At 39.7% G+C, this 26,180-nt stretch overlaps 3 protein-coding genes across 3 annotated transcripts; 1 reads left to right on the top strand and 2 right to left on the bottom strand.

The window, feature by feature from the left end:
* Positions 1-31: 31 nt before the first annotated feature.
* On the bottom strand, positions 32-12,320 carry zbtb33 (zinc finger and BTB domain containing 33). The gene is made up of 11 exons (XM_008276268.1): positions 12,212-12,320; positions 11,943-12,046; positions 11,556-11,828; positions 11,320-11,413; positions 11,074-11,141; positions 10,886-10,951; positions 10,547-10,696; positions 10,351-10,419; positions 10,107-10,187; positions 9,809-9,917; positions 32-3,846 (listed from the first exon to the last, which is right to left on the bottom strand). Exons 1-11 carry the CDS (start codon positions 12,318-12,320, stop codon positions 1,766-1,768), a joined length of 3,204 nt encoding a protein of 1,067 aa, XP_008274490.1. The 3' UTR covers positions 32-1,765.
* A 5,737-nt stretch (positions 12,321-18,057) lies between these two features.
* Positions 18,058-22,767, top strand: nkap (NFKB activating protein). The gene is made up of 8 exons (XM_008275946.1): positions 18,058-18,692; positions 19,453-19,533; positions 19,740-19,804; positions 19,898-19,990; positions 20,081-20,123; positions 20,203-20,397; positions 20,950-21,099; positions 22,201-22,767. Exons 1-8 carry the CDS (start codon positions 18,232-18,234, stop codon positions 22,373-22,375), a joined length of 1,263 nt encoding a protein of 420 aa, XP_008274168.1. The 5' UTR covers positions 18,058-18,231; the 3' UTR covers positions 22,376-22,767.
* Positions 22,768-23,978: 1,211 nt separating this feature from the next.
* On the bottom strand, positions 23,979-25,704 carry ndufa1 (NADH:ubiquinone oxidoreductase subunit A1). Its single transcript, XM_008275958.1, has 3 exons — positions 25,475-25,704; positions 25,275-25,364; positions 23,979-24,141 (listed from the first exon to the last, which is right to left on the bottom strand). The coding sequence occupies exons 1-3, from the start codon at positions 25,574-25,576 to the stop codon at positions 24,121-24,123; spliced, it is 213 nt and encodes a 70-aa protein (XP_008274180.1). The 5' UTR covers positions 25,577-25,704; the 3' UTR covers positions 23,979-24,120.
* Between the last annotated feature and the right edge of the window lie 476 nt (positions 25,705-26,180).

Below are 26,180 nucleotides of genomic sequence, written 5' to 3' on the forward strand. Positions count from 1 at the left end.
AGATGTTTATATTTTGGTAGTGCAGGACAAGTTAAAGTAGCAAAAGAATAATTTATTTAGCATCAGAAAACCCTCACTGCTAACTGACAGAACAGGGAAATATTTTATTTTACCACTATAACCCTAATAAATACAACTGAAATTGCAAAAAATAAAAAAAGGCTGTTACACAATTACATACAGTACATCACACACACCGATGTTAATCTGTTTATTGAAAAACAAGACCCTGCATGATTTAACTGAATGACATGATACAGAACAGACTCCCGTGTTAGCACTACTTTTACTTCAATCACTATCCTTTGACACAATGGAAAAACAGAGTGGAAAAAGTAAAAATATTTTTTTTAAAAACGTCTTCTGTCTGATTCAACACTAGGTGCTATGAATGCTAGATCCATGGATTGCAGTAATCCTCAGGTTATATCAAACCTATCATAACTGCACGCAAAATCTCTCGCCTACACCATGTAGTCGGGAAGATTTGGGCATTATATTATCATTTCAGTTAATAACATGATGGTGAGAAATAAAAATGCACTGTTGTATCAAAATAAAACAAGATTTTAATCGACACCAAAATGCCATAAAAACATAAAGAAATAAGATACTTCAGATCATTACTGATATTCTCTTGTACAGAATTACAGTAAAGTGGAATGATCAGTCCTGAACATCACAACAGAATTTACATCTGAGCCTCAAAACCAGACAGAGGTTCATAATGTTCATGATGGACTTTAGAATTAAGCAACGTTGTTTTATTTCATGATGGGATACTTGTTATTTATATAGACATGTAGAAACCACAAACGCAGTCATGTACCCAGACCAGTGGGGAAAAAAGAAAAAGGTCACCTGGTTACACAGAAAAATATACTCAACTGAGCTTTCACGCTTTAAAATAGGTAACCCCGTTTCCATTTTATGACACAGGCCTCAGCTGGCCGCTTATCGTCATTCACTCTTTTAGGCAACGCGGCCTAAATGTTAAAAAGCACCACTAAAATGAGAGGGGGCATGATGCAAATGTGTCGTTTTAATATAGTGCTTCAGATCTTACAGCAGAAATCTTCTGGCTATTAGAGAACTTGAGGCTAAGTCTGCAAGAGCAATGACTTCACACTGTTTAAAATTACATGATCTTTGCCTTTTTCGTACAGCTACTGAGAGAACCACTCTTATTTTCCAGGGCAATTTTTGAATCCTGCATGGAAATGTTCTCATTCATGTAAACTCTTACTATTTTACTGCGTCTGAACCACTTCTGCATTTTTTTTATTTTATTTTTTTTTATTTTTTGCTAATTTCATTATCATTTATCCCAATGATATAAGAGATCGAGGCTAGCATTAAAGCAGAGTAACATGAGAAAAGGTACGGTCACATTACACTTCCATCCTGCACCCATTTACTCCATCTTCCTTTGACTTCAATTAAAGCTGAATATCTGACAAACTCAAGCGATGGTTTCCTGTTGAGATGCAATCTGCAGCCGGCATCAGGAGATTTACAGTTCAGAGGGTTTGATCAAATTTCACTGTGCGCATTTGACATTACTCTGGAGTGCATCATCATTATGTTACTATTACTACAGTATTAGACCACTAATTCCCTTGAACTGAAAGACTAATGCGACCGTACCTTAAGCGGACACTATCAAGAATTACACAAAAATAGGAAACAAATGGAACTGAAGACGCAAAAAAAAAAGGGAACAGGCACCTAAAAGGCACAGGTAATGAGGAGCAGTGAGTGTTGCTCAATAGGTCTCTGGTCGAACAAAGCCAAACTCTGTGGCTCCCTGTGGAGGAGTGTTCATGGTCGACTCTGGCTGGCTGCGGCTGTCAGGCGCCATGTCAGCTTCGGGCTTGACGAAGATGTCGTCCCAGTTCAACATCCTGGTTTGGGTAGAAGAGTGGACGGCCTCACCGACGCTGGTTATGTGGTGCACGCTGCCGTCCTCGGATATGACGGGGACCCCCGGCCCGTCGGTGAGCCACGAGTACGACTTCATCTGCACCGTTTTACACGGCAGAAGGCGGTATAAGTTGTTGTCGCCGTCGTCTTTTTCTTTCCTCCCGCTTGGATCCTGATTGTGGACTTGCTTGCAGTGAGCAGAGAGTAACTGGTAATTTATGAACATTTCATTGCACAACAAGCACTGGTACCTCCGCTCGCCCGTGTGGTGGATTTCGTGTTTAGTTCTGTACTCAGCTAAGGCAAACACCTTGTTACAGTAGCGACACGGATACTTCTTTTCCCACGAGTGAGTGTTGAAGTGACGGCGGAGACTGGGCAGACACACGTAGGGGCGCTTGCAGACGATGCACACGTAGAAAGTCTTGCCGTCCATGATGAGCTCGTAATGATCCTCGAGCTCCGTTTTGGTCCTCTTCTTGTTTGGTCCAGCCTTGGGTGACACAGGTGTTTTATCTAAGGGTTTTAAGGGTGTTGCCATTAAAGATCTCTTCCCATTACTGGCTTTGGAGCCGCCTTCTCCTGGATCTTCCTTCACTGGGACAATGTCATAAGTATTTTCTCCAATATTGGCATACACTTTACAGCCTGACGAAATAGAATCAATTTCTGTGGCAGTGTTGAGTGTCACAGTCTTTTTTGCTGCTATGGCAGGTTTGGGAATGTTACTTTGAACTGATGAGCTTTGAGACACATCGAGGAGCCGTATTTTGAAATCCCCTTGCTGAGATGAAGCAGAGACTTGCTTCTTGTGGACTCCCATGATGTCACTGTTCTCAGACGACTGGGAGACACTCGATGGCTCGGGGGGGAAACTACTCAATGTGGCTGGTGTTGTGAGAGCACTTGCTGAGGAAACTCTGGCAGGGGAAGAGGAGTTATTGGAGCTGCTGTCCGGGCTGCGCAGAGGGCTGCTGTCCGGCAAAGTGGGTTGAGGACAGCCGGTACTGGGAGGCTTTGCAGCATGTGTTGTCAATGTGGTTGGGGCTTTTTCTTCAGGTTTTGCAGCTGCGTCACTCGATTCTACATTTTGGTTTGATTTGACGTTTTCTGACTGAGCTTTATCTACATCAGGAACCTCACCAGAGCTGGCTTTCTGATCGGTTGCTTTCTGATCGGTTGCTTTCTGATCAGTTCCTTTTTGATCAGTTCCTTTTTGATCAGTTCCTTTTTGATCAGTTGTTTTCTGATCGGTTGCTTTCTGATCGGTTGCTTTCTGATCGGTTGCTTTCTGATCAGTTGCTTTCTGATCAGTTGTTTTCTGATCGGTTGCCTTCTGATCGGTTGCTTTCTGATCGGTTGCTTTAGGTTCAGCATCTGTATGCGAGACAAACATTACATCACTGTCTGAGTCATCGTCGGAACCTGCAGGTTTGTTTGTCTGATTGAATTCCTCTGCGGATATTGAGAAAGACTCCGTGATGATTGGCATCATCTCTGTGGCTGTGTCACTTTTGCTCTCTGTGTCCTTGGACAAACCGGGCAGACCTTTAACTTCTGATAATGGTGACGCCAAGTTTGCAATGAACTTGACTCCCAGTATCTGTCCAGCGCTTATGAGCTCCTCAAGCATGTCGGAACGAACACGGATAATCTTGGAACTGTAAATATAGTTGAGGATCTGCTCAAACACTTGTGGTCTGATGAAGTTCAGCTCGATCACTTGTCCGGCAACACTGAAGAGCTGGTGGAAATACGTGCTCGAGGCTGACAGGATTGTTTTGTGAGCTCTGAATTTCTTGTCCTGTATAATAATGGTGACATCACAAAACAATCCATGACTCCGCTGCTCATTCATGGACTTCAGCACAGTGGCTGAATACTGTGTGTCGGTTGCAGATATAAGCTTTAGACTTGGCATGTCTACAGAGAGGGAGAGAGATAGAGAGAAAGAGAGAACAAATTAGAATCACATTTTCAAATGCACAAGAAACATCAGCCAATAACATGATGGTAACATGCAAAACAACAAATTGTTTCAGCATCAACTTGCACAATGGTCATATTGCAGGAGGTGCAATGCGAAGTAAGAAAAATTCATGAAGACACGTCATGCTACAACTTTTTATGCCTGCTTGATACTAAAAGGAAAATTTCCAGTGTTGTCATTTTCCATGATTTGTCTACAAGAGAAGTCTGTTATAAAATAATTTCCTCCAACTCAAGTGTTCTCGGACATACTGAGCTTTTATTTAACTTGCATACAGAGTTTGTTGACATGCAAGCTCTATATCTACACTGCAAAATGAGCGAGGAAAAGGGAAACACTAAAAAAGGAAGACTTGGTTTCAAAAACCAACACATCAGCTGTATGCAAAAACAGTGAAAACAGAAAGGATGATGTTGACCAAAAACTGATACTCTATCTGCAGTGTCTTCAAGCTACTGCCACCACACGACGCAACATGAGTCATTCACCTCATCATATAAATCGGCATTAAATATCATCAAAAATCCCAATATAGCCAAGTGCAAAGTCTAAATTAAATGTCTCACAATGTATTACTATAAATGAGATATTGTGTTAAATTATATCCTCCATATTTAAGGGAACATGGCTGTTTGGTACAGATCGCAGCAAAACTCACATTACTATTTTTATTTCTGATTCACTGGGACAGAAATACTAAAATTACCATTTCCATATTACAACCTCAATACCTGTCAAAAGTATTACAATTTGACCGCATGTGAAAAAGGTTACAGACGACTTCATGTGGCTCCTTACTAAACCAGCTCAAATGACTGGATTACACGACCAGTTTAAAAACACTCCTGCTCACTGTCCACCTACAGCCTGCTACAAGGAAACGAAGACTCGTTTGTATCCTTACATCAATTCAGGCTTTCATTTTATTGTAATTCCAGCTACTCTTGTTTTTGCGAGATTTGTAAATGCTTTGTATTTTTATTATTTTCTGATTGGTGGTGTTTTATAGGTATTCTTATCCAAGTTTCTAATTTGTGTGCCTACATCGTTCTGTTTAACTCGCCCACGACATAATGAGGCCTCCAGTGCACTGACATTTTACATACAGGTTGAAGAAATGAATGACGTATTTTAATCATTATTTTCTACCTGAATGCATTCCCCTACAAGATCACACCTTCACTTAGAAGTGCCTAACGCTTTCCTAATTGAACAATTCAACTGATCTTGCAAAGGCTCCTGTACCTTTTTATGTTGTAATACATACATATATATTTGCCTATATTGTGCAGCCCTATTATGTTAGGCAACAAAAACAATTACGTTAGCTGGCGTTAGCTAAACATTAGTTTTCAAAGTTGCAGTCACTGCCTCATATTTTAGACTCATATGACATTACACAGGTAGATAACTGCGTTAACCGAACTTTAACGGGTCGTTCCGCCTCTTAGATAAATCTACAATTTTCGCTTTTTAGGTGTTTATTGTCATATTCAACCGCTGTTGGTAGCGAGCTAACAAAGGTTAGCTTGGCTGTGTTTCCTGGTTAATGAAAGCGGGCAGCGAGGCCTACTGTTTAGCATCTTGTTAGCATGCTAGCTTCAAACACAAGACCGCAATGAATACACGCCACTCTGAAAGCTTGTACTCTAACAGTAATATATATAAAATTAAGATTTACCTGCAATCTTGATGCCTTTGCCAAGACTAAGCAGGTTCAGCGCTAAAAAGTGTGTTAATTAACTTGGCTGTCTACAAACAATGGCTAACAACAGACCAGCTCCGCTGCCAGCGGCGCTTCACGGTTAGCCTCTCTGTTCATCAGCCACAAGGAGTCGCCGTCGTGTCAGATGACTCTAAATATAAACTGTGCTGCATGATAAGACATGTTACAAACAAAACAGTGGCTTCAAGCTCACAAAGTTATAAGAGAAGCAGTGTTCGGAGGTTACTTCAGCTGAAAGGTGCTTACTTTTTTAGGTCTAGTGTTGAGGTAACAGCTCGCAAACTATCTGAGCCACAGTTAAAGTAAATGTAAGCACTTGTGGAGCCGTTTCCTCCTCCTCCTCCTCCTCCTCCTCCTCCTCCCCCCTCGGCTGTACCTGTGATACTTCTTGGAGTGTTGTAATTGTAAATCCGCTTCATCTTAAATTAATTGGATTAAACTTTCTGCCAGCAGAGTTGTATTTAATTCGGTAAAATTAAAAAAATAAATACAACTCAGCTGCTGCTTTCCCTCTATCGGCGTATTCACGGGGTCCGATTGCGATGTACAAAAAGACATGTTTGTTTGTTCAACTGCTCTATTGCTAAAAACACCATATAGTAGAGACTGAACCTGTGTTATTGTGCTGATGTACTTCCTCTTGTCTTAGTGACATTTGCGGTCGGTCAGACACAGTAGAGGCGTGATGCTGCCCTCCACAGGTCATTTGTAGAACTCCATAGACTCCGACACGGTGCAGATATTCTGTTAAAGTGTTGGTTTAGACTTTATTTCAGTGATCTGTTTGATGAGCATGATTCACAGTTTGTGCCTCTCCACAGATGCATTTTTCAACCACTGTCAGCCCATGATTCAACTGCACAGTGGCCCAGTCTCAGCCTGGTTTATGACCACATTGTCCCTCCTGTCCATTCTGGTATTTGGCACGAGTTGAAAAATAAAACCTGTGTTCATGTCCCTTCTCCTATCCTTTTGCCATAACTTTGCTATACATTGCTAGAAGGAAATGTATCTGGAAATCCTGTATGGAATTATTGACTGCAAGAGCTTAGTATAGCAGACAGTTTTTAGGGCCCTGGTGCGACAGTGCGTAGGATTCTATTGAAACTGAAGGAATTATTAATAGGGTCCGAGCACTATCAGTGCAAGGACCCTTTCGAACGACTGTGACTATCATACTTTCGTTTTTGCCAAAAACAAATGCGATTCTGAGGGCCTAAACATGCTCAAAAACTCACCAAAATTTGCACGCACATCAGGACTGGCGAAAAATTGGATATTTTGAAGGAATTGGGCATGTCAATGCCAAAATGGCTCTACAACACCCTCTAGAAAAATTCAAAAGAGTCCTGCGGAAGCACATTTTGCCTAGACCTATGAAAAAGCACAAAGTCCAGGGTGCCCACATCGTACATCCAACAGGAATTCCACCATTTTGGAAAAACGACGAGCATTTCAGCAAATTTCCCTAATTTTTGGCATTTTCAAAATATCTCCTCCTTGGGGCTACAGCGTACACATGTGAAATATGGCCAGCACAAACTGAAGGAAATGGTGATTAAAAGTTATTAAAATTCTCCAAAAGTGCGACGGCGTGGAAATGCAATCAGAATCAGACTAAGAATCAGAATCCTTTTATTGTCATTATGCATATGCCTCCATACACACGACGAATTGTAGTCGGAAGTCCTGGCTTTAACCAAAAAAAGAAAAATGGCATAAAAATAGATTTAAGAAAGTGTAAACACAAATACACTCAAATATAAATATAAACGTAAATACTCAAATATAAATACAAACATTCTAAAAAAAAAAAAAAAGTGCAAGCACAGTGCAGTGTCCAGGCTGTGTGAGGTAATGGGTCACCTGTGTACTGAGTGTGTCTGTTGAGTGTGTGTGTGTGTGTGTGTGTGTGTGTGGTCAGCGGGGGTGGGGTGATGTGAGTGTGTGTGTGACTGGATGAGCCCTGGGGATGTGTGTGGTGTCAGGAGCTTTCACAGCTCTCTGTGCCATCTAATGATAAGAGGATGTAAGCTCTGTGTGACAATAAACATAGAATTTATATGAAACTGTACAGTCCATGGCTGAAGTCACTCTAAACGCAATGTGTATTAGAATCAGGAACAGGTTGATTGCCAAGTATAGTTTAAACAATACAGCAAATTGTTCTGGTGGGTTGGTGCAACAACACAGAAAAAAACAGAAGATACAATATAAATATAAAAAAGTAACAGTAAAACAATGCAAAACAGTAGCAGAAGAACATTAAATAAGAACCATAGCATTATAGCATTATTTACAAGAATATTGAGGGTGCTAGATATATTAGGATATTTACATTTATACAGGTGTTAGCAGTCTTTGTTTGAGCAGATGTACAAGTCAACAATTACATATTGTCACAGTGCCACTTCCTGACTGACTTCAGTTCGCATGGTTGATGGCATACTTTTGTACATTTATGTGCCATATGTGAAGAGGATTTTCTTTGACATTGATGTTGTACCTCTAGCTTATATGCTATTTAACGCAGGGAGAAAAAAAAAAAACTTTGATCAAAAATCATCATATGAGTGTGATTAAGTGATCTAATGAAGTCTAAACCCTCCCGTTTTGACAAGACAACATTTCTTCTAATTGCACCTGCTCACTACTAACTCCTAAATCAGGAATAATGGCTGTGGGTTCATCCATTTTACTGTCACCATTTTCCTAGCAGTCATCAGAAGTATATTTACCAAGTGCTTTTGGTCTCCAGTGTACATGCTTTCAGGAGTTAGATCGAAACGGGACTGAACATGAGTCGACTGAACAATGTCGGCTGGAACACATGTTACAGGCCCATGTACTCCATTTTGCCCACTTTCAGGCAATGCCAACATCTTCATAAAAAGAATACTTAATGCAATTAAATGTTGCTCTAAACGATTCAAACAGGCCAGTTCCCCTGGAACAGGATGAAGTGGAACTTTACCTTTCTTAATCCTAGGCTGACTAGTGTAGCAAACCCCAAATTGACCTGTAGATGACTCCAAATACATTTTTGAAGCAAAGCTCATTGGGGCCTTTTGTTAAAAAGTCCATTTTAACGTTACACGCCTCATGCCTTAACAAAAACCTAATACAAACGCAACACACAAAATCCAGACCACCTTTGATTTTCTCCAAAAACTGCTCCATAACAAAACCCAACTGCCAACATAGCGCATTTTAGATTTTAGATGGTATTCAGTCATAGAGGAACACTCACTTGGCAGAGTGTTCTCATATGCCACAGTATTCCTTTCCTAATGCTTAACAACAGCTAATCTAATTTTCTTTTGATACTTCAGTGTACCACTCACTGTTTGGTTAACCACACGAAAGAAACTGTTACCATCAGCAACAATTTTGTCATTTTGACATGGAGCACCGACGTCACCACCTTCTTCAGACATTGAGTCAAGTTTCTCTGACTCAATATTTAACTGTGTCCACATAGCTTTTGCTGACACATCATTCAGAGGATTAAACTGCAGTTTTCTACTAGACACATCAGTTAAAAAAAAAAAAAAGCACATCTGAATGTACATCATTGACATAACTCATTTTTAGCCTCTTCGCTGATGTACTTTGTGTTGACATTGCACGTCCTGATTGTTTGCACCAAATGTTGGTAGCACAGTACAGTTACTAGGACCAAACTCTACCCGGCAACTGACAATAACATTTGATGAAGTTGGCCATTTCCATGTTGGTAGCCACTACCACTGCCTATTATAAAAACACAAAACACGAAAATATTGAACATCCATTCTTTACAAATCGTACCATATTAATGTACGTGCATACAGATGCACATGAATCATATGATTGACACAAAGTATGAAAATACAAACCTGACAAATACAAATACAATTAATGTATAATTAGGCTACATACATGCATGACTGGGCTTTCCTATATTACGTATGAGGCTAACTTGGTCCCTTCTACACACATATCATCACTATCAGACTGCTGCCATGTACACACAGCAGCAATCACATGCTTGATTGCAGCCGCATTACCTGCTGTCACTACAATGACATCATGTGTCAAAGGTGTGTTTCTGACACAACTTACAGAAACAAGAGCTGCCAACAGCTTATCTAAACACACACAAAGTTTAGGAAATGCATCACTCTTACTTTGGATGGGCATGTCAACAGTGCTCGGTGTGGCATCCAACTCCTCATTCACAGCCCTTGCAGATAGCGGCCTGGAAGATGTGTTCACACCAATCGAGACCATGTCCACCTAGCACACAAAACATGAAATTAACTGCATTTCAAACGTGTATTTACAGACATACAAAATTACTAACACAGAAAGGATGCATTTTATGATAATGAGCACAAAGAAATGACGTACATTGTTTACAATGAACAGCATTAAAAATACATGTAATGAAACTTTGTAATTCCAATGAAAGAAAAATGTACTAACCTCCTGTTTTACGGACACAGTCGCTGCACGGCTAGGTGATCTCCAGGAACACACCTGCACACCACTTGGAGCTTCCTCCACCTACAAAGACATTTCATACACTGTCAACACAAACAACCATGTACATTTTCATTGTTTTACAGTTATCTACTTATAGCTCCAACTTGTCAGACATTATTGCTCCTTTGATACTTTATATTGTGCACCAAAAAACTTTTATTCAAATATTGATAAAATGCCTCACCTGCTGCTGTAGTAGGCTCCTTTTGCAAGCCAGACCACTGGATTGCTGCAGCTCCTCTGGCTGATGTCTCTGTAGGCAAGCAGGATACTATGTGTTACAAAATAGCTCCCCTTTAACAATTAGGACACAATTGTTCAAGACAAAGCCCTTCTGTCAAATAGTCAGCACCACAAAATGACATGGAACTATCTCCTACCTTCTGGCCACGTCTAACAGGCGTCCACTCAAAGGGGTTGACTGGTGGATGTAGTTCGGTGACCTCTTCCTTCACAACCAGTCTTTGCAAGGATCTGCGCTGTGGTGACCTGGGTGGGAACTGGAGCTCTGGGGCTGGTGGCTGAAGTATCTGAAAATAAATATCCATACAGATTTTTGTTTCTCATGTTGAAACAACACAATTACAAAATGCTTCATGTATATAAGAGGTATACACATGTACTTTGCATGTCTAAACAAAAGACATATGCATGGCCATGGACAAAGTACAAACAAACAAATAGACAACACAGAAATCTAAACAATAGTCACAGCTTACCATGTAGGAAGCAAACCACAGCAGCTGCGTCAGGATAGGCATCCCCACAGTGTCAGACAGGTGGACCTGCGGAAAGAAACATTCACATCCATATTCAACTTCTTATTCTTGTCTTTGTACGTACAGGCCTTGTCATTGTAGTTGCGCAGTTTCTCATTTGACTTGACACAACATACTGTCATACTTACACCATCCCTGCTCCACAACTCCAGGTTGGTCATGGGAAAGCACTCCACAGTAGAGAAGTACTTCACACCTTAAAAGAAAAAAAAAAAAGAAAAATAGGAAATAAATATAGCAAAGTACATATTACATTTTATGATTTTTTTTCCAATTAAGTCATATTTAATATCATACAATATGTACTCAATATCTTTGCCAAAGATTTGATAACCACTTATAAAGATGTCTATGCATACTGTTATTTTACATACCCATATGTGCAGCCACAAAATGAAACGCCTGATGAAGGTGTTGCTGTAGGTCAATGTCAACATTCAAACGTGGAGGAAAGTCCAGCACAGCCACCTGTAAAACACAATTCTTTTTCATTATAATTCAACCAATTCCCACATAAACCAAATACATTATTGTGCAGAATTTATATCTCTTACAAATTACTTTTAATATGACAAAGACACTCATAGCAAAAGTTGGCAAATATGCTTACGTTATCATGGAGGTTGCAGAGACTAACAAGAAGGTTGCCGAAGTCTGCCGCGGCCTCGTCAATGGTCTTGCTGGCAGTCAGGTTGTTGCTGGGGGCCAAAAGACAGACGGCATCAGGCGTCCGAGGCAAAACGGCATTCATCACCTCCATCCTCAGCTCAGCTGCAGCAGCCTTTGGGGTTGCCATCACACCAAATGACAAGTCCCCCTCTGGCATCTCCACGAATCCGTCAGCAACACTTCTTAGGTGGGAGTCACCAACAAGCAGCACAAACTAGAATAAAAACATTTTCTTGAATTAAAATCAGAATACCAGTATTTCTATATTATGTTCAAACATTCCAAAACAACATCTGCTAAATGAAATTGTAGAATGTCTGAATAATACCTTCTTGTCTGGTGACTCAGCTGGAATTACCACCTTGTGGCTTTGTCCAGTAACGGATGAAGTTGGCCATTTCCGCACAGCATGTCGGTAACCAGTACCTCTGCCTATTATAAAAACACAAAACACCAAAATATTGAACATCCACTCTTTACAAATTGCACCGTGTTAATGTATGTGCAGATGCATATGAATCATATAACTGGCACAAAGCATGAAAATACAACCCTCACAAATATAAAATAGAATGAATTTAAAATTAGGCTACGTACATGCATGACTGGCAATGCCAGTCTGCTCGAGTTCAATGTTCAGAGCACGTTGCGTCTCCACCCTTCTCTTGGCAGCCTGGGAACGGCGGTAGGACTTGTAGCGAGGCATCTATAAAATTATAAACACAACATCTTAATCATTACAAGACATTTCTACCCCTCCACAACTGGACACAAATTCAGTTCTAACGCTGAACAAAAAGGTAATTTGTGCATCCAATATACTCTTCCTAACAGCACATCATTTTCAACAACATACAAATGCTTCTAAATGAATCACTCACCTGGAATACAAAAAAATAAAAAATAAACTGTCGCAAAAGAAAAATACAGAAAAAAAACAAAACAAGAAGAACAGAACAACAGGTATCCTTAGGTCTGATAAATACTCATCTTCACAAGGCAGAAACTATAAAAATCTCTGGTCTGTGGTGATTTGTGTGGAGCCTCTCTGAGAATTTATCAAAAGACAAGGCCTCTGTGCCTGATCCGTATAGTTAACCACTTTGAACAGGTCTAGTCAAAGTGGCCCACCAATCAGAAGCATCATAAAGGAATGTGATTGTGTGGAATTTATTCAAATCCAAAAGACCAGCATCCAAGCCTTTCAGACACTGTCCTCCAGTCACCGCCTATTTACAACACACCCCCATTACACAACAATACATACTGTAACCTGTGAAATGGCCACTATCAATACCTGGGTGTGCGACCTTTGTCATGTAGAAATGCATGTCTTGGCTGCACCTAGCCCTCCTTCAAAAAAAACAACACCTTGGCTACCAGTTGAAACTAAAACTCTACCTTTCTAACATAGCTATGTTTCACAGTGCAAGACTCCTAGTGCAATAATTTCTTGATTGCAGTATCCCAGTTGTTTTTGTTTTTGATTGATTTTTTATTCTATATTCATTTTTTTTCCATTCTTCATCCCCTTAGTCGGATGAAGAAGACTTCATGAACCCCTGTGAACTGTACAGTCTTTTTAAAAACTGTATACTATGTCTTGTGCACTTTTTGTTTCCTGATGTGTTACACTGCCTACGAGAGCTGCCAACCCAAATTTCATTGTGCTTTCTTGTACAATGACAAGAGATTCTGATAAAACAACTTCACTTCATAAAAGTTGGCCACATACAAGTACAATATGTGTGTTCCTAGCAAAAGTTTCATGTCTGTGTCATGTTTACACCACTTGTATTTCTATGAAATACAAACTTATTGTAGGAATACAAGGTGACCAATAATGGTTTAAACACACACACACACACACACACAGCTCCACCATTTCTATGTTAACACTGCTCTATGTAAAGCTTTGTGATGCTGCTCTTATTTGAAACATCAATGCTATTGGTCGAACTTTGTACAGCTTTTAGTCTTTTCGGTTCCATGTATTATAACACCATGTACAAAAAACACACTGCAGTAGAGACAACAAATCCATTCTATCACGTTACTGTTAATACAAACAGCACATCACATCAATGACCTTTCACTTCTTCATCCCTTCTTCAGCAACACAATATAATTCAATATAATGCGTTTGACTAACCACATATCTTTGTGTTGATTAAACATCACGTGACAGTTACGATCAATTCTTGTCATGTTTACACCAAATTCAGGTCTTTGCCATACAAACTTATTTGAGGAATAGATAGTGGCCAATAAAGGTTTAAACACACACACAGCTCTTCAATTTCTATATTAATTGCTGCTGCTGTTATTGCAAAGAAAGAATGGCTTATATGTATTTAACGTGTTTATTACACACCTTTAAAGATTGACGATGACCAAAAGAAAAGTCCTTCCTGTAGAGTGTGCATATTACTGTATGTACTGTTCCGTCTTGTTTTTGTTTTCAAATTTCCCACCGACAGAGTTGTTTGGGGTCTTCCTTGTCGAGTTGGTTATGTCTGACACCACCGATCAACGGCCCATTTGCGCATGTGCGACGGCATGCCCGACGGTAAGTCTACTTGGACAAACTGCCCGAAATGCGTTGCCAGAGACGTTTCAGGGATTTTGAGTCATTCTGTGCTGCAGCTGGGTTAATTGCATTAGAATTTTTAGTCATGATGATGGGTTAATCCGCATCAACGCGTTCATTTTGACAACCCTATTTATAATTGTATGCCTTTCCTTATCATGCAGTGTACCGCCATGTATAGAAAGGCACTGCAATAGAGACAACAAATCCATTCTATCACGTTACTGGTAATACGAACAACTTTTTACTTGACAAACAGCACATCACATCAATGATCTGTCACTCATTCATCCCTTCTACAGCAACACAATATCACTGGGTTTATTATAAAATGTTTGACTAACCACATATCTTTGTGTTGATTAAACATCATGTGACAGTTACTATCAATACACTGTACTTGATTACACAGGGATCTGTATTTTAATTTTCCACCAGAGCACATATTCCTTTCAAATCTGCATGAGCTAATTTTAAACCAAGATGTGCAACACTCTGACACAAACTAATATCAGATTACATTAGTCCTTGCAACTCGGCCTCTGTCAACCAACAACACAACAGTACACAAAACACATGTAAAGCACAAGTCCTGTTTACATTCTGATAACTTGCATCCATTTACAGCTACATAAAATGTATTTTCTATATGCAGGTTAATCTCACATGAGCGAACCGTCAGAAACAGCAGCAAACTCACGATCTGTCCTGTTCTAATTCATTCTGCAGCTCTCATGTACTGGAAAACCAAGCTTAAACGATCCTGTACTCCTAAACCAGTTAAGTGAGATTCATTTGAGTATGCTTACCAATCACATGGCCACACATCATTTACATCCAAACAGCCCATTTCAACATCATCACCCTGCATTCAAGCCTTTCAGACACTTCCAGCTAGTACATTAGCATCCTTGCACCCTGACTGGTCTAACAGTTGCCTTTGCATTCAGCACCACAATATTTAACTCGCCAAATGTGCCAAATGTGAAGAAGCATCAACGGCTGAGGACTTTGAAGATGGCAGAGAGACCCAGCAACGCTCTTTTCTCTTCGCCTTCACCATCACTAGAAGATCAGGACTCAGTTTAAGATCAGTTTAACCCGGTCAGAATTAATTTCTCATCACTGTCTTTGTTTTACAATGTTGTTTTTGTTTTGTTTTATTTGATACGTCTGTATCCCTGTATGTTTTTATGTGTGGGACAACAGATGAAAGCCTTGTGCTGAATCTGGTGTATTTACCGCAACTTTGTGTAAACTGTTGAGATAGTATGTTCATTAATAAGCACTGTCCAGTCTAAAGAAAGAAAGTATAACACTGTGTATGATCTTTCACAGCATGCCTGCACAGATGACAGCATCTCTATATCTGAACTTTAAACCATGGCCTTCGAAGTGGCAGCAATGGCAATTAATGTCCTCAACGAAAGTGTCAGAGCAACCAAAGATGCGTCGCGTGGCGCAGCCCTTTTCGAAGAAGAGAAGGAAAGACTACACCAACAATATCAAAATGTCGAAACAAGTCTTGCGTTTTACCAAGGTTAGTACTTGTGAATAGATATGAATAATACCACCAGTACACATACAAATATGGATTTAAACTGATGCTCAGAATTTCATCTGGTATATGTCCACACAGGTTTTTCGGCACAACAGCCATCTGACGACAAGCCACTACCAGAAGCTATGAACCTCCCAGAAGAATCAGAGGACATAGAGAGCTAACCCTAACCCTCCAAAGCCCAGAGCCCTTGAACACTGAAGACAGACGAATGTTGAGACCTGTGTCTATAAAGTCTCAGTTTAAATAACACTTGTGTAACTTGTGCATGCCAATATTATTTTTTAATCAATAAATGCCTCTTACAAAACACAACTGTCTGTTTCTATCTGACACACTGTTTGTGCCATTCCTACAACACACAATCTCACCAAATCTCAACAGCAGCAAAAAAAAAAAAAAACAACAAAAAAAAACAGCAGTTCTACACGATAAACGTGGCCTTAATGATGAAAAAAAAAAATCTAAATCTTCTGCAAAGTAAGCAGGGATTGGGTGATGGGAGAGTGTGTGGAAGAACCCTGGGAATGTGGGTATCATCAGATAACTTTCACAGCTCTCAGGTAGACACTGTCCTTGTGTCTTTTTGCTCTCGCCCCCTCAAACTTTACATGTTGTCAAATCCTGCCCTGATGACATTTTCTTGCCATTATCCATTCAGTCACAGCGCCACCTGCTGGAAATGGGAAAGGACACGTTTTACACTTGTGTCTTGCTATTATTCGCTGGTTGACCATATTAACTTCACATGTGGTTAGGGTTAGGATTAGATTGTCACTTTGCCCAGACTGCATTTCTTCCACAACCCCAACGCACCACACCTCGACGTGGGCCCGTTAAACACTGCCTGCAGCTTTAATGTTTTTCTGTTTTTATCAGCTTCTCTTTTCACTGATTTCCCAGAACACTGGATCAATGTAAATTTGTATATAACGTGCATGTATCCAACTCACACACTTTTTATGCATAAACATAACACACACGCTCCAAGTTTTGCAGAATGTACACTGAACTTTAGTTTCACAATCTCTGTACTAATTATTATACATCATGTCTTGTTGTTAATGCACCACCTTAATGCATCTCACTGTATGAGCATGTTACAAATAAATATCTTGAATTTTGAATGTACTGTACAAGGACCTATAAAAACTCCAGCATTCCATGTGCTGGATGCATAATCTAATACAGTCAGAATTTATTTTATTCGATCTGACTTGGCCCTGCTTTCCTCCCATTTAGTGCCATTAGTGCTGCAACAGAGTCTGACCATACAATTATCTTCTTCAACTTCCTCCACCCACCCAAGTTCCCAGAGGATGAACACAAGCTCTGTAGTGAAGACTGACACAAGTCACTTTATGTCACTTCAACTTAGTTGATATGTTGCTGCATCATCTCAGATGTTGTTCAGAGTTTAATTGCCTGTTGTTTGGAATCCAATACCAAGGTATATCAAATAATTTTAAGAATTGTTTTCATATATCTTCAGACCTTGAGTTTTTGTCTCACATGGGGGAGCCCTTTAAAGAGTTAATATCTCCAGAAATATAACTCCTACAGTCATGAAAGCTGCTGAGGAGACAGACAAAATGCAAAAACCTCATGACTGCAGTTTATGCTTACGGCATAAATAATATACTCACTTAAAAATTGCTTTGTGTACTGGTACACAGTCATGCTGGAAGAGGAAGGGGCCATCTCCAAACTGTTCCTACAAAAGCTGGGAGCATGGAATTGTCCAAAATATCGTGTTATGCTGAAGCATTCAGAGAGTCTTTCACTGAAACTAACATAGGTGACATCCTAGCACAGTACCATGCTGGAATTCACTGAGCTCCTGAGAGCGACCTATTCTTTCACAGAACTTTGCAGAAACAGTCTGCATGCCTAGGTGTTTGATTTTATACACCTGTGGCCGTGGAAGTGATTGGAACACCTGATTTCCATTATTTGGATGGGTTAGTGACTGTTTCATTCTTTTGTGCATTCACAGCTTGTTCTGACATTATCTATAAAAACTGTATTGAAATAGCTACTCTGATAACGGAAATGTTTATAAAGTACTTTAGAAGCATAAGCGCAGATGGAAACAAAAACATAATAAATGTACAATGCAGGTCTAGCCTGTGATTCAACAATAAAACAAAAACGGTGGAAAAACAAAAAAGAAGCATTTATACAATCATGACAAACGAATGTTTGTTTGTTTGTTGTATTTTTTTCAAAACTAAATTATGCAAGTACAAACGGAACTATATGTTACATGGTTAAGGGGAAGACCGGTGTCTGTTTTGAGACGGACCAGTCACGACTTCCTGTTATTGGACGCTTTCCTTGCGTTTAACCAAAAAAGAAAAGCAGAAGCGTGAGGCGACATTTTGTGTATGTCCTTCTAAAGAGTGACTGTATTCGGCTTTTTATCGGTCCTGTGGCATCACTGTGAGTTCACAGCGGTCAGAGGACATGCCTCTATCGGACAGGTCGAGCTCTGACGGCGGCGGGGATCCTCGGAGCCCTCGGGCCCGAAGACCTCGGACTCGCTCCCGCAGCCGCAACCGCAGCGGCAGCGATCGAAGCTTGTCTCCGGACAGCTTTGGGCCCAAACTCCCGAAACCACGTAACCGGGAGAGGGAGCGGGAAGAACGGGAGCGTCGATTCAAGGAGGCGAGAAACATCCGACGGATCCGCATCGGAAGCCCCCGTCGTAGCAGGTCCAGGTCCAGGTCTCGATCTCGGTCCAGGGAGCGCCACAACAACAGCAGCAGCAGCAGCAACAACCACAACCACAACCACAGTCACAACCACAATCACTGGTCCGAGCAGCGGGACGCACCTGGAAAACACAGCAGCTTCAAGGATGATTATTATTACGAGCAGCAGAGGGACGACGCTCAGAGACAGAGACAGGAAGCTTTTATTGCCAGGTACGAAAACTCCTCCATTGAGCCTAAATTCAGACAGCAGGAACAAGAACAAGCTCCAAAACTATCCTGATGTTACCATAATGCAACTCAATCCTCTGTTAGATGTTAAAAGTCTGGTAATTATAAAACAACACTGCAGTGATTAATCGATCAGCTGTCAACTGTTAAATTAATCGCCGACTATTGTGATAATCAATTCACTGGAATGACAGATTTTTCAAGGGAAAAAAAAAACTAAATTCTGATTCCAGCTTCTTAAATTTCAGTATTTTCTGGTTTATTTGCTCTTCTCTGACAGTAAACTGAAAGTCTTTGGTTGCGGACACAATCATCTTGGGCTTTGGGAAACATTTGTAACCATTTTATGGCATTTTGTAGTCAAAACAACATGTGGATTAATTGAAACCTCTAAGTGACATGAGAATACATGGCTCAAAACAGCTAGAAGAGCTAGAAGACACATAAAGTTTTTTTTTGCCCATACTGATATATAGTGTTCAAGTGATCAAATGAAGTCAGTTTACTTATGGAGCACATAAAACAACAGCAGGTATTATCTAGAATACTGTATCAAATAGTCAAATTCTCCAAATAATTTTCCAGATTTCTAAATATTTGCATTTAATTGTGACACCACTGTAAACCAGACAACTTGATGTGTGTGTGATTTGCTTGATGTGTTTGACCTGCAACATGATTAAAAATGGAGGAATGGTTGTTTTGGACCAGCAGACTGAATCATCAGTTTTTTCTGTTCCAGGCGTCTGCAGGAGAGGGAGAGGATCGGTGAGTTAGGTTGCCCTGAAGTTTGGGGATATTCACCGAGAGTGAAAGAACCAGAGTAAGTCAAGAACAACTTAATTGCAAGTAAATCTTTCTATGTTTTGTTGTCTTTGGAGCATCAGACAGTTTTGTATCATCATTTGTGTCCAGAAAGCTTCCCTGACGTACCCTACCAAAGAGATCGATAAAGTTCTATCTCATCTAATCTCTAATCATATATCATTTTGTCTTTTTTGGTTTTTTTTGTTTTTTTTTGTCCATCAGCTCTGATGAATTCACACCAGTCGAAGAAGACGAGAAAAACAGCAGTTCAGAATCAAGTTCAGAAGGTATGCAGTGTGCGAACATGAATAAATGAATACATGAAAAAGTTGCACTGTGTATTGTTTGAGTTTACAAGAAATCCTGTCGTCTATTAACAGAAGAGAAAAAGAAGAAAAAAAAGAAAAAGAAGTCAAAGAAAAGAAAGAACAAGAAGCACTCAGAGGACAGCGAGCTGGAATCAGATTCAGACGGTGAGATAATCATAATCAGTTACAGAAAGCCAATCAAAGTCTGTTATTGTTAGCTTTCATCAGCTGACCTGTTGGGTTTTTATCTTTTAGAAGAAGAAGTAAAGAAGAAGAAAAAGAAAAAGAAGAGCAAGAAGTAGGTCCTCATATATAATATTCAGCTACTTGTCAGCTTTGGGGCGGTTTGATTCACCAAACATCACATTTCTTCACAGGTCCAAGAAGTCCAAGAAGAAGAAGGCGAAGAAGAGCCGCAAGGAGACCAGCGACTCCAGCAGTGAAGAGTCCGAGGAGGAAGAGGAGGAGGATCCCAGTGGAGTGATGTGGGTGGAGAAAACCTGCATGGATGAAAACCTGGTTGGCCCCGAAGCGCCGCTCACGCACATGTCGCAGGACGACCGCCCCCTGGAGTGAGTGGCTCCATCATTCACGTTTGTTCTTATACTTCATGCCTGTGATTAGAATTTTGACAATAGAAGCTCGCAACGTGTACAGATGTTAGAAAATTGACAAAGCTCGGATGACAAGCAGCCAACAATCTGCTGCAGAAAGCAAGTGTCTTCATCAGATTAGTATATCTTTCCTGTTGCTGTCAGCAGACATGTACTACAAAAAACTTTGGATCAAAAAGTGAAAATCAGTGTTTTATGACATTTAATTTCTAAACGGTGCGTTCATGCTGTTTTGTGACCACATCTGCATATGAATCAGAATCATAACGCCTTTATCGTCAACGTAAGCTCTGCATACAGCGAAATTAGGACATGCCAATGTTAGAACAGAAAACCACAGGGCATTCAGTAATCAGACAATAAGGTAAATTTAGAAAACATAATATAAACAGTAACTATAAAGACAAACAAAATAAAGCAGTTCTGGGTAAAATGAAGTGGGAGAGTTACGTCTGACAATCTGAATTTTCTTGGCATGATTTGAATGATTTTATTTTTGTCTCCGAACAGTTTCGGTCACGCACTGTTGCCAGGTGAAGGTGCTGCGATGGCGGAGTACGTGAAAGCCGGCAAACGTATCCCAAGAAGAGGAGAGATCGGACTCACCAGCGAGGAGATCGCAAACTTTGAGAAGTCCGGCTACGTCATGAGCGGCAGCAGGTACGTAGTGTTTCTAGGTCAGACTGTAAATTCTCACTTTGGCTGTCAACCAATTTATGTGGCAGCAGTATTTCATTTGTCAATATGATGATGTTAGTAGGATTCCTCCTATATATAGCAAAGTAGTTTTCCATTTCAAATCACAGTTAGATGGAAAATTATCAGGAAAATAAATGACAGGAAGGGTAATTTTGCGCTTTACACTATATAGAAGACAAATTTTACTCCAGCTGCTAAAGATGTTGGTGAAAAAAAGACCAGAAAATAATTACGTGACTTTAAAAAGTGTTAATTTACTTAAACAAATTAAAGAACAGTACATTTGTGTTTTTTATGAGCGCTTTTGAATGATGCAGTGGTTTAAACATTGTTTTGTAAAGTAACTACTGTGATAATAAACAATATTTTTAAAGCTCTGAGGCAATTACAATGAGTATCAAGGAGAATTAGCAATATTGAATCACTGATCAGGGATTCGTTATAGTCTTTTGAGCAAATAAGAGCTAATTTTGACATTCCTCTTCAAGGTTTTTTTTTCCTCCAAATTCTGCACTATTTCAGAGTCTTCTGCTTATGATTTTTTGAAGTTGTTAAGGATAACATTTAGTCTAAACAACTGGATTGAGATTTACAATAAGAGCTTTTTAAAATGTACTTTCTATGCACAAACTGAATTTTATTTTTTATTTTTTGGACTTATTTTACACCTGTTCTTCTCCAGAGATATTCCTCAGCATTTTAAACCTGTTCTAAATGTAGAATACATAAAGATACCTTCACCAATCTGTTCTGCTCATGTGATCCAGAAGCTCAGGAAAGCTACACAACTGATGTTCTTTTATCTGCTGATACAGACACCAAATATCTGTTAACAATTCTTTTATTTCTTGCTTAAACGTGCATTTTGTCACCGTTGTCTCAGCTCTGTTCTCACTGGAGTATCTGACCCACTATCTGAACCATAAATCAGACAAATTCTGGAAGCTGTTGAAACCTACTTTTCTGTTTTGCGTGGCCTTATTTTGCATAAAGCAGACCTCGAGGGGAACGTTCAGCTATTCTTTCTGTAACACTGACACGTTTTCAAATGTCACCCTGCAGACATCGTCGTATGGAGGCCGTGCGTCTGAGAAAGGAAAACCAGATCTACAGTGCGGACGAGAAGAGAGCTTTGGCGTCCTTCAACCAGGAGGAGAGGAGGAAGAGAGAGAGCAAGATCCTGTCCAGCTTCAGGGAGATGGTGTACCGCAAAACCAAAGGCAAGGAGGAGAAGTGAGGTTCCCAGAGTTTTCTCTCACCTTTGCTCTTTGTCCAGTGACCTGATGTGTAAAGTTATGTCTGCAGTGTTCAGCTACAATTTATTGTTCAGTGTGGAGGGATTTTAATTGTAAAGAAATGTCTGAAAGTAAATGAGTTGTATTATATTCACCATTTTTCCCTATATCTTTTAGTTGTTCAGTCTTTATTTGCTCTTGTAAATGTGTTCAAGTACTCCTGAGCAGAACGGTAAATAAATTTTCACGACCAATAACCTTTTGTCTTTTTCATGCTTTTCTCAGCTACAGTCTTTGATAGGAGCATCAGTTCCCCAACTTTTTTTTAGCTATTGACGAATATAAAGTGTCTATTTGTGACCTGAAAACTCAGTAAAGCTTTATGTAACATAAATGTTTATAATTTCATTTTGTCTCGGATTTATTATAACCACAATAATGAAAAAAAAATAAAATAAAATTACACTACAGTTCCTTTTGCAGCTACACCCCCCTGCACTGTGGCCTTCCAGTGGTCCAAACAGTGCAGAAGGTCTTTTTCCAATAGTTCAGAAGCTTTAGCTCCTGTTTATGGGTCAGGATGTTTAGCTAAAGAGGCATCCCGTGTGTAAACTTTTTTTAAGGGCAAAGGGGCAAGTTGTCATGGTGCTAGATCAGGCGAATTTTGAGTGCAGTTGAGTAAATGGATGCGTTTGTGAGAACAAACTGCTTCAATCAGATCACTGTGTGCTGGTGGGATGTCCTGAACCATTTGTCCCACAGCTATAGCTTCTTTATGATAATCCTTTCATGCAAAGTTTCTAGAACCAGTTTGTCATACTTGTATATTGAGGATGAAGTAATGTGTGTTTTCTTCATTGTTATTAGCCTCATACGCTAAGCAATAGAGCACCTGAGCTACTTCTGTAAATCAGTAGTTAAATAACACAAGTTAACAATCTTAACCAGTTGACTTCGAGCTGATAAAGCTGCTTTAGAAAGTATTCACACCTCTCTACCTTTTTTTTCTTTTTTTAAACACATTTTGTCACCTTAACACTGTTTATCAGCAATCAGTACCGATAATGTGGTATTTTAGACATAATAGTATTCAGCAGGGTTTTAGGGGGTTGTAATGGAGACGTGCTGGCTGATATGATAACCAGAAATGGCTTTCATTACCATTTAAGTTTTTGGGGGTTTTTTTTGGAGCCATAAATTATTAGACTGTCAAATTTTAAGTATCAAAAATGTAATGTAATTGACAAACACGCTGCCTTCTGCGGCTGACCCGGGTGTGATAATCTGCCATGCATGACCAACGTTCAGCCTGTGAGCTGTAACGATCAGCCGACCATGACTTTAAATGGGCAAAAGTTATTCCTGGCATCAATTTCGGGGAATTTCATCAAGACAAAAACCAATACTGACATTATTCTATGACAATAAACGGGATGTTTTGCTGTAGGTTGGGATATTCTGTAAGTCAGTATAACATTAAGTAGGCAGCACTGTATTGCAGCTAAGCGATGACACTATGGCAGAGACACCTAGTCTTACGAGAAACATGTACAACCCTCCTGTCGTTTGTTGCTGGTAGAAATCAACAGAAAAATCCTCAAAACATTTCCGGTCTGGAATAGTTTAATTGGTCACAGGGACAACTGCCATAAAAGACTGAAAAAAACAAACAATTGAATGGTATATAGCATATTTTAATATACAACAAAGAAATTTCTTCTCATCACGGCCCCCACATTCCTCATCATCACTTAATGTTCTCAAGTCCCTGGTGAGAAAAAAAAGAAAGAAAGGATCATCACAACTCCAGTCTGTTCAGAATTACAGTTTTCACAGATCACCAGACGACAGTTTGCTCTGACTCTCACACAGTCATCACTTTCAGTTCAGTTCATTAGTGTCTTAAAGTCATCCTGCAGACATTTTAATGTTTAAAAGGGCCAACGCACATGAATGACGCCTTCCTCACTCCCTCACTTGTAAAGGCTTTAATTACACTTTTATTAGTAAATGAACTTTGGTGACCTCACTGTATTCTCTAGTATGTTTCTGTGCAGCTCCAAGATGAGCAGAGGTCTAATTAGACAGAAAAAGTGGAAACACTTGTGTGAAGGTGTGTACAGAGTTACATTCTCACTGTGAGGCAACTTAGCAGACATTTTTGATTTGAAAAGGCTTCTGTATAGCTTATAGGACAACTGTCATCACGAAGACATTTTGCTTAACTTTCAAAAACTGAATTCACCAAATCCACAAACAACTACGGCCGAACAATTAAAAATAAGCATAATTGTGACAGACAGATATTGTGCTATGAATCGTGATTTAAGTGGCAATGGAAAGTTTTGCATTTCTTTTCAGCAGAAAAGATGACAAACATGTGATCTTATGTCTGCGTCATGTCTGTTCCAGGTCATTTAAAATTAACAAACAGACCTAAAACAGGAGTTTAGCGTTTTACACTAAAAGTTTTCCATGTTGCAACTTCTGCAATTAAATAACCAATTAGATGTTTTAATTTATCCACAGCACATCACACAAAAATGACCCAGACAACAACAACAACAACAACAACATTACCATCATGTAAACAAACCGGTATTTAAAAGGTTGAAATCCTTAACAATGATTGATAATTGGATAGCTGTGATCAGGACTGATATTTGCTCTGGCAAAGTGGAAAATAAGGGGCTCTGGGTTTAAGTATTTGATTCTTTTTATTTTATTTATGCATAAAAAGAGACACTTGCAATGTCAGTGGATAAACTGCAGGCTGTGCCAGACAGGGCTACAAGAAGAGTATTATAATGCATGTTAAAGCTGCAAACTAAACGCTGTGGTTGGAGAATGTGCACATTTTCTAGCAAAGGCGTTTGTGACTGTCCACATATGGATGCTCACCTTGGACTCAAAGTACTGTCCTGTTCCGGACACTCGCTTGTCTCTCTGCATCAGATACCATTGCCACGGAACCCGAGCGATCCTCTTCTCCTGCAGGGAAAATATGACTTTAATAAAGCGGTTTAGAACAGACAAACACGGTTTACATTTTCCCGTCAGTCCGGTCAGAGCCGCGTTAGCAGCAGCAGCGTTGCCCTCACCTTTCCTCCGTTTGAATACTTTTGGCCGATAATGTTGGCGATGCCGGGAATAATGAGAAACACGGTCATGAGGCCGAAGCCCGGCAGGATTTCATACCACATTGTCACAAGTTTTCACTGTCAGGTGACAAAGAGCAACTCTGAGGACAAACGAGTTGCCCTAAAACCACCGACGAAGATTTATTTTGCTAAGAAGCTAACAAAATGGAGACCGTCCTAACGACCTCTGCAGCCAGGAAACGAAAAACGTTTTCTTTTCAAAATAAAAGCATCATACATTCATACTGCTCATTGAAATATCACAAGATGGAGATAATTAGTATTGAGCTAAGGCTTACATGCACAAATTACTTGGCTTTCAATTAAAAAAAAAATGTTGTAGTTCATTTTTGAAAGGTTGTTTCAGTCTGTCAAATAAAGCAAGGTAATCTAAACTTTAAGGGGGACATTTAGTGTACGTTGGGTTTTTTTTTTAGTAGAAAATATATCTCTGCCTTTTGCAAATTCATCAAATTAGTTATTCACCTGTCTGAACAGCCTAATAGGTGGTGTGATGACCAACTTTAGAAACAGAAAAACAGAACAACAATGGAATGCAATTAAACTAAATCTCTATAGGATATGAAAAACAAGCATTTACCTTCAGAAAGTACTGACAATATTATTCTTTGCTAGACAGAGAGGGAGAATTTTAATAATAGAGGGA

The sequence above is a fragment of the Stegastes partitus genome, unplaced genomic scaffold (genome assembly GCF_000690725.1).
Source record: "Stegastes partitus isolate 25-593 unplaced genomic scaffold, Stegastes_partitus-1.0.2 Scaffold2, whole genome shotgun sequence".
In the NCBI taxonomy this organism is placed as follows: Eukaryota; Metazoa; Chordata; class Actinopteri; family Pomacentridae; genus Stegastes; species Stegastes partitus.

Bases quoted from the DNA above. Each gene is read 5' to 3' on its own strand.
- zbtb33 (XM_008276268.1), bottom strand. From the start codon at position 12,320: ATGCCTCGCTACAAGTCCTACCGCCGTTCCCAGGCTGCCAAGAGAAGG. The intron at 9,918-10,106 runs GTTAGTACATTT...TTTGTGTGCTAG, and splicing joins CTGTGTCCGTAAAACAGGAG to GTGGACATGGTCTCGATTGG. The intron at 3,847-9,808 runs GTAAGAGTGATG...CCCTCTCTGTAG, and splicing joins TGTTGACATGCCCATCCAAA to ACATGCCAAGTCTAAAGCTT.
- nkap (XM_008275946.1), top strand. From the start codon at position 18,232: ATGCCTCTATCGGACAGGTCGAGCTCTGACGGCGGCGGGGATCCTCGG. The intron at 18,693-19,452 runs GTACGAAAACTC...TTTCTGTTCCAG, and splicing joins CAGGAAGCTTTTATTGCCAG to GCGTCTGCAGGAGAGGGAGA. The intron at 19,534-19,739 runs GTAAGTCAAGAA...TTTGTCCATCAG, and splicing joins CCGAGAGTGAAAGAACCAGA to CTCTGATGAATTCACACCAG.
- ndufa1 (XM_008275958.1), bottom strand. From the start codon at position 25,576: ATGTGGTATGAAATCCTGCCGGGCTTCGGCCTCATGACCGTGTTTCTC. The intron at 25,365-25,474 runs GTGAGGGCAACG...TTTTCCCTGCAG, and splicing joins AGTATTCAAACGGAGGAAAG to GAGAAGAGGATCGCTCGGGT. The intron at 24,142-25,274 runs GTGAGCATCCAT...TTTTCTCACCAG, and splicing joins GACAGTACTTTGAGTCCAAG to GGACTTGAGAACATTAAGTG.